The sequence below is a fragment of the Choloepus didactylus genome, chromosome 3 (assembly GCF_015220235.1).
Source record: "Choloepus didactylus isolate mChoDid1 chromosome 3, mChoDid1.pri, whole genome shotgun sequence".
Lineage (NCBI taxonomy): Eukaryota > Metazoa > Chordata > Mammalia > Pilosa > Megalonychidae > Choloepus > Choloepus didactylus.
The window spans coordinates 221,270,000-221,282,083 of NC_051309.1; the positions used below are offsets into that span (position 1 = coordinate 221,270,000).

Sequence of the window (12,084 nt, forward strand, 5' to 3'; positions counted from 1 at the left end):
ATACATGAGTAAAATTGCCTTCTGCAATACTTGCAACCTATAGTATGTCTTTTTTTAAAGGATTAAGAGAAATCTTGTAGTACTTCTCTCATCTGTCCTTCCAAGATTACTGGGACCATGACATCTTCTCAGGTGAAGAAACAATGCGCTGACACACAGAGCGCTGAGTGCAATTTAATTAAAAATAGTCGTTCCGAAGTCATCTGACTGAGGAAACCAGATAGACAGCCAGCTGGCCATGGCCACAGAGGATATGATTTCCTCAAGTTCACAGAGAAAGTCAGCCACAGATTCAGATCTGGAGCTCTCATCTTCCGACCACCTGTGTTGTGGACCCCAGCCTTCTACTTCTGCTCATTGGTTTGTCACTCATGAGTCAGCACAGGGACAGCTAGGAGGTCCTTGTTGCTGCAACCACAGGTCAGTACACCCCAGGTTAGGACCCTGCAATGCAACGAGCTCTAACTCCCGGAATCGTTACGGGTGATCACGACATCACAAAAGCCCAGCCATTCCACTTCTCGTGTTCTGAGCTCAGCCACAGAAAGAAATTGGGAAAGGATTGGGAAAAATGCCCTGCCCATCCGAAATCCAAGCTGCGTTTATTCTCTCCTCCTTCGTGACCTTTTTCAGTGGACTCCTCATCTTATACCTTTTCAGGATACTCTGGATGCACTTTGAAAAATGTCAAAACTTCGAAGGAACAGGAATTCTGTTGGTCAGTTTCCATATTTGGGACCCCACTGTGTGAAGATCAGAGAGAGGTTTGGCATGCGTTTGTGTTTGAAAAACAAGTTGGGCCTCACTCGGTTTTCGTGGGCTAGCAGAAGCCAGCTCCAATCTGGGGCCTCAGGAAGAGGTTGGCTCAGCTTGGGTGGTAAACAGGATCCCAGGCCTCCATTCCAGAGCCCCCAGGTCCAGGCCAGGCCTCCTCTTTCACCCCTACTCATAGGAACAAGGTTTCATGATAACAAACGGGAACAGAGGTCACTGTTCTGAGAACCCCATCCACGGATATTATGTCTGCACCTCTATTTTGAATTTTAAAATGGCAATTGTTGTCTGTCCTATGAGGGAAGTGAAAGGGAGCAAGATATCAATTTCATTCTTACTTTTCATAGCTCGTTATGCACGATGCATCTGCACTTGCCTATATCACAGGAAAACCATGAAAGCACAACATGCTGATGCCTACACACTGGCATCCATGTACCAGTGCACCAGCCACCCAACCACAAATGCAAATATACATTCATACTGCAACGTCACCAGTGAGCATTGCAAGGGTTAGTATTGTTAAGAACATCTGATCAGTGAGGATGAAGAGAATAATGATCTCTTAGCCAGATAAGACTTGATTAAGAGCTTGAAATAAAACTCTCAAATAATACACCATGGCCACTAGTTGAAGTCAGAGCTTTATCATGCCTTGTGTACACATGGCTGGTTTGTCTCCATTTTTGTTTTCCAAACTTTGTTTTCTTCTCTCATGGATTATATTAATTTACACAGCAGAAGACATATTTAAGTGTGATTTATCATAACTAATATTGAAAATTTGTTCCAAACATTCTTTTTAACCCTAAACATTGACATAAAATAATAGAATTTATAATAACTAGTTTGCTTTTTTTAAGATTATTGGCAATAATCTTAATAAGATGGCAATAAGATGGGATTCAGGTTTCCATATTTAAAAAAAAAATCCCCAATATTGAAGCTCATAGATTTTGCTGCTAAATGAGTTCACTCTATTAATAATTATTTCTAGGAAAACACTTCCAGAAGATTATTCTGGTACTGATTTAACAACACTGCCAAAGTAAACAAATGGGTAGCCATTTGCTTTCACCCTTTCTTTTATCAATTTAATGCACAACTGAATTTGTTGATTTTTTTAAATCTCCTTATTCTTCTGCTACAGAAAATGTGACTTCTTCCCCATTATATTCATTTTTGTGTGATTCCAGAAATATGAGACCACTTTTGTCCATCATGTTTGCCATGTTTTTCGTTTGTTACTTAAGGTGTAATCCATGTCTGTTCGTCAGCCCTATTGACTTTTAATTTCATATAGCCAGTAAACGTTACAAAATGTTAAGAAAAGGGTTCTGGACAACCAGAACACTATACTACTCTGCTTTCCAATCTCAAGGAGAGCTTGAAGGAAGCTGAATGGCTTCTCAGAAAGTTGTTATATTTAATTAAATTGAGATTGCTACAGTTTTCTCCAAGTCTTTGGGAAAGTTGGCCAAATGCAAATATGTCATAAATCTAGGTACTGTGAAAAGTTCTTTAAAAAAATTTATTTGGAGAAACAGAATTTTCCTTGTTCATGTACATTTTTAAAAGATTTACTACACAAAGGTGATAGTTTTCAAATTACAATTTAACAAGCAGCTATAGAACGAATTTGGAAATTTCCTATATAATTACTTGTTAAATCATAGTTTGAAAAATATTATCTTTTTGTATATATGTTCTATTTCACAATAAAGAAGTAACTGAAACTGTGGAACAATATTCTTTGTGGAATAATATTCTTTGAAATGCTGTGGAATTCTTGAAATTCTTTGAATTTTTGAAATTCTTTGAAATTCTGTGGAATAGTATTCTTTGAAATTTGCACTTGCTAAATTGCTTTTGGAGAGTAAATTTGCTCTCTACTTGTTAAATTGCACTTGGAAAGTTATAACTTCTATGTATATATGTTATACTCTACAATAAAAAATATGATTAAAAAAAGATTTACTACATTCATAAATACAATTTTATTTTGTCTTAGGGCCAATTTGTTGTCCCACAGAAGGCACCTCCAATTTTTATAATAAAAAAGTGTTCCATGTTAGGGTCATATTGACTATTTCAATAAAAAATTCTCAGGCAACAACTCAATAATGCATATGATGAGTAACACAAATCAGAGGCCAAATCATTGATCAGGATATGAACACTTATCAAAGAGTCATTTAATGAGTCTTCTCTTCCTATCATTAACAAAATATGAGTGTAAAAATTACATCATTTCCAAACTTGGGATCCATATTAAAACAGCTTTTCAAAAGGCAAAGGGCCCATTCAGCTTGGGTAAGTCAGTCCTAGTTAGTGACTTTGTCCTTGTCATATGAGACTGATCTTGGGAAGTCACTTAATTTCTTTGTCTACCTCATGGTATTGTTATAAATTTCTGATTTAATAATATAAATAAAGACTTTTTGTAAATGTGAGGGAGGATTATAATTTCAAGAGGATATGACAATACCAGATAAAATTTCTTCCTCCTTCTTTCCCTCTTAACAAAGGAGATACTGAATCACCTAAAAGTCAGTTTGCCATCTTTTTATTCATCTGCGCATCTTGATAGAAAATGTTAAGACGCCTATTACCCAAGAAGAAAGAAGCGTGCTGCCCCCAATCCTGGTGATTAAAACAATGTCAGTTTGTAGGGTCTGGGACTGAGCATATGTGAGGAAGTCATGGATGAAGTCCACATAGTTGGAATCAGAACGCTGTGCAGAAAAATGCAAACCTGGTAAAATTCATTTTATGAAATACTTTAGAAGCAAATCTGGGATTCCTGGGTTGGACTAGGGTGGGAGTGATTGCTGGCTGACACCACAGCAGCAGTCTCCGTCAACATAAATAAAACAGATTCTTTCATGAGATCCACCTCCTCTCAATTCATCTCTTGCTTCTAGGAACTATTCTTGCAAAAGAAAACCTCGAAAAAACCTTTAAAAAGATTCCACTTCCAAGGAGTCTTTCGTGACCGTATAGAAATGTTGCTCTCGGCACAGACCTTTGTCGGGCAGGTGCTGGTAAGTCAATTTTCATTGCTAGCTTGCTAACTAACTTTGGCCAGGAGAGTCATTGTGGTCAGTGCACAGAATTTTATCATCCAGATATCATCTGGAGTTTTATCATCTGGGGTTCCATGGCAACCTTCTCTAAAATAATCACTACCTTCCAATCCCCTTCTCCCTGTATGGACCACTTTCTGTCTGTTATCATGCTTTGCTTTTCTTTAGAGAGAGTATAATTACTTGACCTGATATTATATATTTATTGTCATCCTCTCCACTGGAAAGTAAGTTCGTTGGGGCAGAGGTTTTGTATATTTTGTTCTTCCTGTATTTAGATGGGTGTCTGGTACAGAAGAGATGAGCCAAGGAATCTGATGGTGAATGAATTAATCTGTCCAGATATTTGGAGCTATTTTCCCTCCTTTGATGCCACTCACCTCTTTTCTTCATTATACAAACTCGTTTTTTTGCCCCTCCATGACATTTTTCATTTCCCGTTTTTTCCCTAGGTATCTCTGGCTTATTAAAACTCCATTTAGGCATCATTTCCTTGTAGAAATCTTACCATAACTCCATTTTTGGCTAAGAGCCCCTCCTCTAAGCTTCTGTAATGGCCACTGAATACTTTCCATATGTTACTGAAATTATCTGTGCATATGCCTGTCTCTCCCCAGTTCACTGTGAGGTCCTGGAGAGAACAGATTATGTCACGAAAATATTTGTATCCCATTGTCTGGAAATAGCAGATGCCCTCCAAATGAACAATGCACTGACCATTGTTTCGGTAACATTGCTTGACTTGAAACATAACAAAAGCTGGAATCTGCAGCGTGGGGTAGGCTGCCATCAGATGGCGTGTGGTGGAAGTAGATGTGCTGAGCTAGAGCTTGTCCTCTGCTTCTGCTTCCTGAAATTAGCAAAAACATAGCTCTTTTCTAGTTAATCTGATTTCATTCAGTATAGATTAAATTTTAAAGCTTGCTTGCGAGTGTGTAAGTAAAAATGCTTTTGTAAAAGCTGTGGGGAATGTTATATCCTCTGGGAATGTGCCTCTCCCTTTTCTGCCTGGATAACGGATGGAGAACGGGAGACACAGCGAGATGGGGACTCGGAGGTAGCGACATTTAATCTTGATCTCTTCCCCTGAATTCCCTGTGAGCATGACCTGGTGGAGAAGGATAGCATGATTCTCTTTGACTACATCAGGGATTTCTTTGTTAGGATCACTAACTGCTCAAATCATGTTTGTTTGTGTGAGGATAACACTGGGAGTACAATATTAGAGGGAGTCGGGGTGAGGCAGAAGTGAGTGTATAACATCCATACCACATTATAATAAATCCATATACCATATGGCATTGTACTTTGGAGTGTAGTTTGTGGGATGCTCATTGATTATGAACCAATTGCTTCTTTCATGATGGAAGGCTTGTTCTTTTAATTTGTTACAGCAGAGAGTTACGTAGTTTGAAAGCCAGGAAACATGAAATAAAGGTTAGATTAGAGTAACTCCAGCATCATGAGGTAACACTAAGACTCTCTCAGTAGGAGCCCAGCCCAAAACAAGCGTCTTTTTTGTTTATTTGTTTTTTTTTTTAACAAAAGGGTGAGAAAAGAACAAAATGGTTTACAGATTTCCTTCCTTCTATCTCCTTCCTTCTTCCTTCCTTTCTAATTTCCTTCCTTCCTTCCTTCTGTAATCAGATACTTACTGTTGGCCCACTACATGCAAGGTATACTCTTTTAGGCAGTGATGATCCCCTGGTGAAAACTACAGAGGAGAGTCTTAGGGGGTGGGGTGCTGCACTTAGGGGTTGGGGTGCTGCATGTGCCTTGCCCTTATAGGATGTGGTGTTGTGCTTAGGGGACAGGGTGCTGCACATGCCCTGCACTAGTGGAGCAGAGAGCACAAATATGTCTATAAATAAATAAGGTCAATTCAGATAGGAACAATGCTAAGATAGAAAGATGGGTGATGGGTCTGCAACTTGGGGGCATGAGGGGTTATGGAGTATCAACTTTAGGTACTGTGATCAGATAGAGAAGACCTCTCTGAAATGGTGAGCTCTGAATTGAGACAGGAAAAAACAGAAATTAAACAAGCAGAAACTAAAGGAATGGGGGAACCAGATAGAGGAAAGAACTTGGTAGCCGTGCAGAGCTCAGGTTACTGCAAGTACCTAAAAGAGATCCACGTGCTAAGGGCAGAAGAGCAGGGGAGAGCGATGGGTGAGAAGGCACTGGAGAACCACCACGCCTTGCCCTTCACAGCGAGGAGGCAGGTTTTTCTAACGGAATAACTTTATGCCAATGCAAAGGGAAATCACCGAGGGCTTTCAAGCACGGGGTTGACATGGTCCAAACATATTTTAGAATTCAAAAGGCACTAAAGGTTGAAAATAAAGGAATTGTCAAAGGCATACCAGGCAAATGACAATAGGAATTGGGAGCATAATTTTAATATCAGGTAGGTTTGAATTCAGGATAAAAATGTTAAATGAAGCCAAGTAACTTTTCTGATGAATGTGACAAATGTCAACCAAGCTATAATGACATGAATATCGCAATACCAGAAATACAACTTCAAGATAATTAATAAATGGAAAATTACAAAAAATAAAGGTAGAAATAGAAAAAACACATTAGTACGAGGAGATTTTAGTATACTTATTTCAGATCAAGACATACTGAATATATAGAAAAATAATAATAATAAGCATAAAGACCAAAGTAGCTTAATATATAAGGAGCTGATTGAAATTATTGAGCTCCATTCCTTGTATCCAGAAATTTAACTTCCAAGTGTCTATGGACAAGTTGTGAAAAATTAGCATATACTAGAGCACCAAAAACAATCCCAATTATAACATATGAAATACAGATAATGTTAACAAGATTAAGTAACATGAGAAAGTAATAAATAAGCAGAAAATAAAGTAATTGAAAACAAAGACCTTTGCACCTGAACATTAAAAAAAAACAACAAAACTCCCTTAAATGACTACTGAGTCAGAAAGAAATCAAAATGGGAATTACACAATATTTATAGAGTAAAGGTAAGGTAAATGCCACATATATTCCTTGCTCCTATAAGACTGAATGAAGCTGCTCTGAGTTTCATGCATAGCATTATATACTTATTTTTATAAACAAGAAATAATATAAATGAATTAAGTATCAAACTCATAGAGTTAGAGAAAGAAAACAGATTTAACCTAAGCAGAATAAATTAACAAAGATTAACCAAGAAATTAATGAATTATAAAACAGGTGATTATTTGCAACAAACAATAAGATAGAGAAATTGTTCACTGGCCAAAAGAAGGAAAAAAGGGAAAACTTACAATATATAAAATAGGATATCAGAATAAGGAAATAAGTTCAAATAAAAACGAAATTGAAAGATGTAAAAGCAATTAAACTTGAAAATCTGGATGATTCCTTAGGACCTTGTAAATTACTAAAACTGACCTTAAGGGAAAGAAAGCTTGGAACCAATATCTAGAAGTAAAAGGGAAGTGGTCTAAGAGTTGTATCTCATCATCATCATCACCCTTCAGGCACCCTCCTGCTTTGAGAAAACTCATCAATTTCAAGATGAAGTCTACGAAATCTTCAAGGAGTAGATTATCTCCAATATTATTTTAACAATTCCAGAGCATAGAAAAGGAATCAAAGAAAGCAATTAGTTTTATTTTTCAATGAAGTCAAAGTAACTATATAAAAACCCACAGGAGAGCAAACAAAAAGAGAAATCTACAGACTAATGTCCTGATCACATTGGGGGCAAATACATGGACAAACCTCCCCTGTAAGAAAAACAAGAAAAGGAAGGGGAGGAAGAAATGACTAGGAGAAGGAGGAAAGAAAGAGAAGGTCGAAGAGGAGTTTAACAATCAAATGGAAAGAAAAGATTCTCTTGGAAACAGGATGCCAATTAGAGATTCTTCTAGTTTGAACATGCAATGAACTGAGCAACTCTGTAGCAAATCTGTAGGTTTCTTTTAGCATATCACGTGGTGTTTTTTCATAAGAACTGGTTGAAGAAATTTTCTTCTGACTTTCATTCCAATCATAATCCTACTTCTGAGAAATTATTCTGTTCTTTACTTCTTTCTTCTTATTATTCTTATTTTTTGGATGCTATGATTTGTGTAACTGACTGTGTTTCTGTTTTGTTTTCTTGGCCAGAACATTTGTTGAGAACCAGATTTATGGCTTACCTTTAGAGAGTGTATCTATTTTTGGCATCATTCTAGGCATCTTTTATGTCCAATTCGGTTTTATTGTCTTCTCTGGCTCCAGTTTTTTCAGATAATCTAGCATTTGATGTCTTTGTATTCAGCCTTAAATCCTCTCTACAAATGTGTAATCCTTTCTGTAAATAAATAAGCCCTTAGTGACAGCAGCAGTTGTCAACCTTAGACCACAGAACAATTAAATGATGGACAAAAGAGGCATTACCATTCATTTGTAAATGAAAATATTTCAGAAATAATGTTCAGGAAATTTATTAAATATTCTAAAAATTCTTGCAGTTTTTATTTTTTGCTCAATTTTCCAATGTAATGCTGTTTCTAGGTGAAAAATTAAAATATAGAAGAACATACTAGGAGAGGTCAGTTTCTTAATATCCATTGTTTATGCATGGAAAAACCAATTTCTACCACCCTGAGAGGAGTTGTTTGTTCATCTACATTTTTTTTTTGCCTCATTTCATGATTTCATGCTCCACATTTAATCCATCAAGAACTTATTTTGATATAGTATGAGATTATGTTTTAGTTTAGAGATTTTTATCATATGAATAAGGAAGGAACTAGTAGGAAATACCACAGAATGTTCATACAGGTTATTTAAATATAATTATCTTTTTAAATAGAAGATATATACAAATGGTACAAAATTCAAATAGTATCTGTGATGGTTTGAGGCTCTATGTACCTCAAGAAAACATGACTTAAAGTTAACCCATTCCTGTGGGTGAGAACCCATTGTAAGTAGGACATTTGGATGAGACTACTTCAGTTAAGGTGTGTCTACCTCAATCAGGATGGGACTTAATCCTACTGCTGGAGTCCTTTACAAGAGAATGAAATTCAGACAAAAAGAAAAGTCAAGAAGCAAGAAGCTGAAATCAACGAAACCTGGAAGACAAGGGAGAAACCAGGAGATGTTTCCATGTGCCTTGCCATGTGGCAAAGGAGCCAAGAATGGTTGGCAGCCAGCCCCACACCACAGTCTACAGGGAGAAAGCATCGCCTCGATGATGACTTCACTTGGACTTTCTTTTAGCTTCAAAACCATAAGCTAATAAATTCCCATTGTTCAAGCCAACTCATTTCACGGTATTTGCTTGAGGAGCCTAGGAAACGAAAACAGTATGAAGGTTACATATTAGGAAAATATATGTTACTTCCTTACCCCTGTCCACAGAGGCAAACCAATGCTCTAATTTTCTTTTTTCAAATCTCTCAAATTCTCAGTAACAATATTGTCAGATATATTTTCCTTAGATGTTTGGGCCACTTCAGACAATTCTTTCTCCTCCTATAAGTTGTATCTATAAAGTCTAAATTTTGAAATCATAAAGTATGTTATTCCTTGTGACAGCTCTTTATGGAGAGTGTTAAAGTGAATGGTTAAAGGGGCCAGTTGGAGGCAAAGTTAGATCCAAATTCAGGTTGGTTCACTGATCCTGTGTCTTCAGGATGCACAGATGATTTATTTTGATGATTAATAAAATGAGAATGAATTAAAATTTTAATGATTTTAAGAGTTAATATGTGCAAAACATATATTATATAAGCCTAGCACATAATTAGCATATTAAAGTATTAACTGTTAATATTTTTGTAAACATGGTATCCCAGTGCTTGTATCTGTAAACATATAAAATGACTAACATTGATACTGAACACTGTGCCATTCTAGCAATAAGTAATATCCATAGATACATATATTAACAAAAAAAAAAAATCCATCTCTTGGATGCATTCTCTATGAAATTTTACTTTTCATGTTTAATAATTATTAGTTGGTAATATATTTAATTTGTTTTGATCAATTGTGTCTTAATAACAATTTTAATGATAATTCAATTCAGAAGAAACTTTTTAAAATACTTAGAGGCATATGGTCTCAGGAAATTTAGATCCCTTTTAGTTCTTTGCATCTTCATAGAGATTTCAAATGTTCCACCATCTCTTTATTCCATTTTTATTGTTAGAAGTGTTAAGCAGCAGTTACTGAATCAACATGACATTATATGCTGTAATTAGGATGACCATATGCCAAGATCTGTGTAATTGTTGATAGTCTCTGTCCTTCTTAAAAATATTTGTTTTGAGACAATAAATAATATAGCCAACTCGGTTTTCAGTGATTGTTTTCAAAGACATAGGATGTTTTTTCAAGGAAAAGGAGCTACTGTATTAGGAAGAATGTAACCTTGAAAGTCTCCCTGATTGGCCAAAGATTATATTCCACATTTGGTAACTGAAAACATTTTTCCCCTCTCTCTATTCCTAATTTACACCCTTCTTCTCCTCTCATAAGTGACCATGTCCCTCCTTTTCCTCTCATTTAACCTTGTTGGAAATTTGTATATGTAATTAAGTTTATGAAAAATTAGGTTACTTATAAGTCCCCATACATGTATACATAAATGTATGCCTGTATGTGTGCATTTATAATTGATATGTGTTTCATATTTTAGATATATAAATATATAATTGTTTATAATCATTTGTCCTTCTTAATTTCAATATCCTCTTTTTTTATTTAACTAGTGTGTTTTGTTTGCTTAGCTTGAGTTTGATTTATAAAAATTTTCTAAGTACTTCTTTGGCTGTTTCTCATACATTTTGATAAGTAATGTTCTTACTTTTACTAATGCTTAATTTTTCTTTAATTTTAATTGCTTTAAATTTCAATTTTGATTTCTTATTTGGAACTTGATATATATAGGGGAATTTTGTATGCTTTTATTTTCCCAGGGGTTTAACAGAGGGTAGAGTGGCTATCTTATCTACTTGGGTAGAAATTTATGGTCCAAGAATTTCACTGCCTTTATGACTTCTACTTTATGGAATCTATGGAGAAATTCTTTGTTGTCTAAGACATAATCAATTTTTATTGCTATTACGTGGACTTTTGAAAGTATGTATTATCTGTTGGATACAGAAGCAATATTTATTTTATATTTTTTCATATATTTATTTGCTGACTACTTGGAAGGGGCATGTCAAAATCTTCATTTATGATATTTTAGGTTTTTTGAATGTTTCTCAGATTTCCAGTGGATTCTAAATTGTGTAGTCCTAGATGATGTCAATCAGTATATAAAATTACCTATTACATCTTGGTTGATTGTACCATTTATCAATATGAAATATCCCTTTTTGTCACGTTTAGAGTTTTTTTTGATTGAAAATTTTCAGGATATAGTATTTAGGGGCTAACATTAACTCTCCTGCTTTCTTTTTACTTCTACTTATATCTTTGATTCAGTTCTCTTTCAACATTTCTGTCTCATTTCCTCTTAAGTATATCTCTTGCAAGTGTCATGTAGCTGGATTCTTGCTCTTTTATTGATTTAAGAATCCCTTTAGGTGAACTGTGGAATATTGAATGGTTGCAAGAAGGGATGAAGTTGTGAGGCATGCAACCATGTGAATTAAATTTGAGGACATCATGTTGAGTGAAATAAGCCATAAACAAAAGGACAAATATTGTCAGGCCTCACTAATATAAAATTACTATAATGAAAAAGTGCTGAGAATTGAATTTGAAAGCATAGAATGTGGACAGAGATTGGGCAATCCTTGAGGTAGGAGTGAGGAGTGTTCAATGAGGCTTGTAAAAAGTTTGTAGATTGTAAGCTCTTACAGCAGTTAGTCCTGAGTTCTAACTGATATTTAAGAGATGCTTATTTAGTACAAAATTTATATTCTTTCTGGCACACTATCTAATTTAACCTGTATGGTCAGTTTATTTAAACAACATAATTAAATGGAACCTAGAATAGGGAATGAGGTCTTGTTATTCTGTACAGGTTAATGTAATACCCTGATACATCCCAGAGTATTTTGGGCAGAAAACAAAGAAGTATTTGCAAATCCTTTTAAGGGACTGGGGAAAATTGTGGAAATATATTTCCACACCTGGGGAGTTTCTGATTTTCTCACAAACATTAGGGACTCTCAATTTAATAAGTCAAGCCCTTGATCTTAGTGCTTGCCCTTAAGAAACATTCCTGCAAAGTACAGGCTGAGCCTAT

General features: G+C 35.5%; 1 protein-coding gene across 1 annotated transcript in view; it reads left to right on the forward strand.

Annotated features, from left to right (window-relative positions):
- The first annotated feature begins 238 nt into the window (after positions 1 to 238).
- KCNU1 (potassium calcium-activated channel subfamily U member 1) overlaps positions 239 to 12,084 on the forward strand; it is a 170,300-nt gene continuing 158,454 nt past the window's right edge. The window contains 3 exon segments of the mRNA XM_037831539.1: positions 239 to 420; positions 505 to 718; positions 3,699 to 3,818. Of these exon segments, the coding sequence (XP_037687467.1) occupies positions 239 to 420; positions 505 to 718; positions 3,699 to 3,818 (516 nt within the window).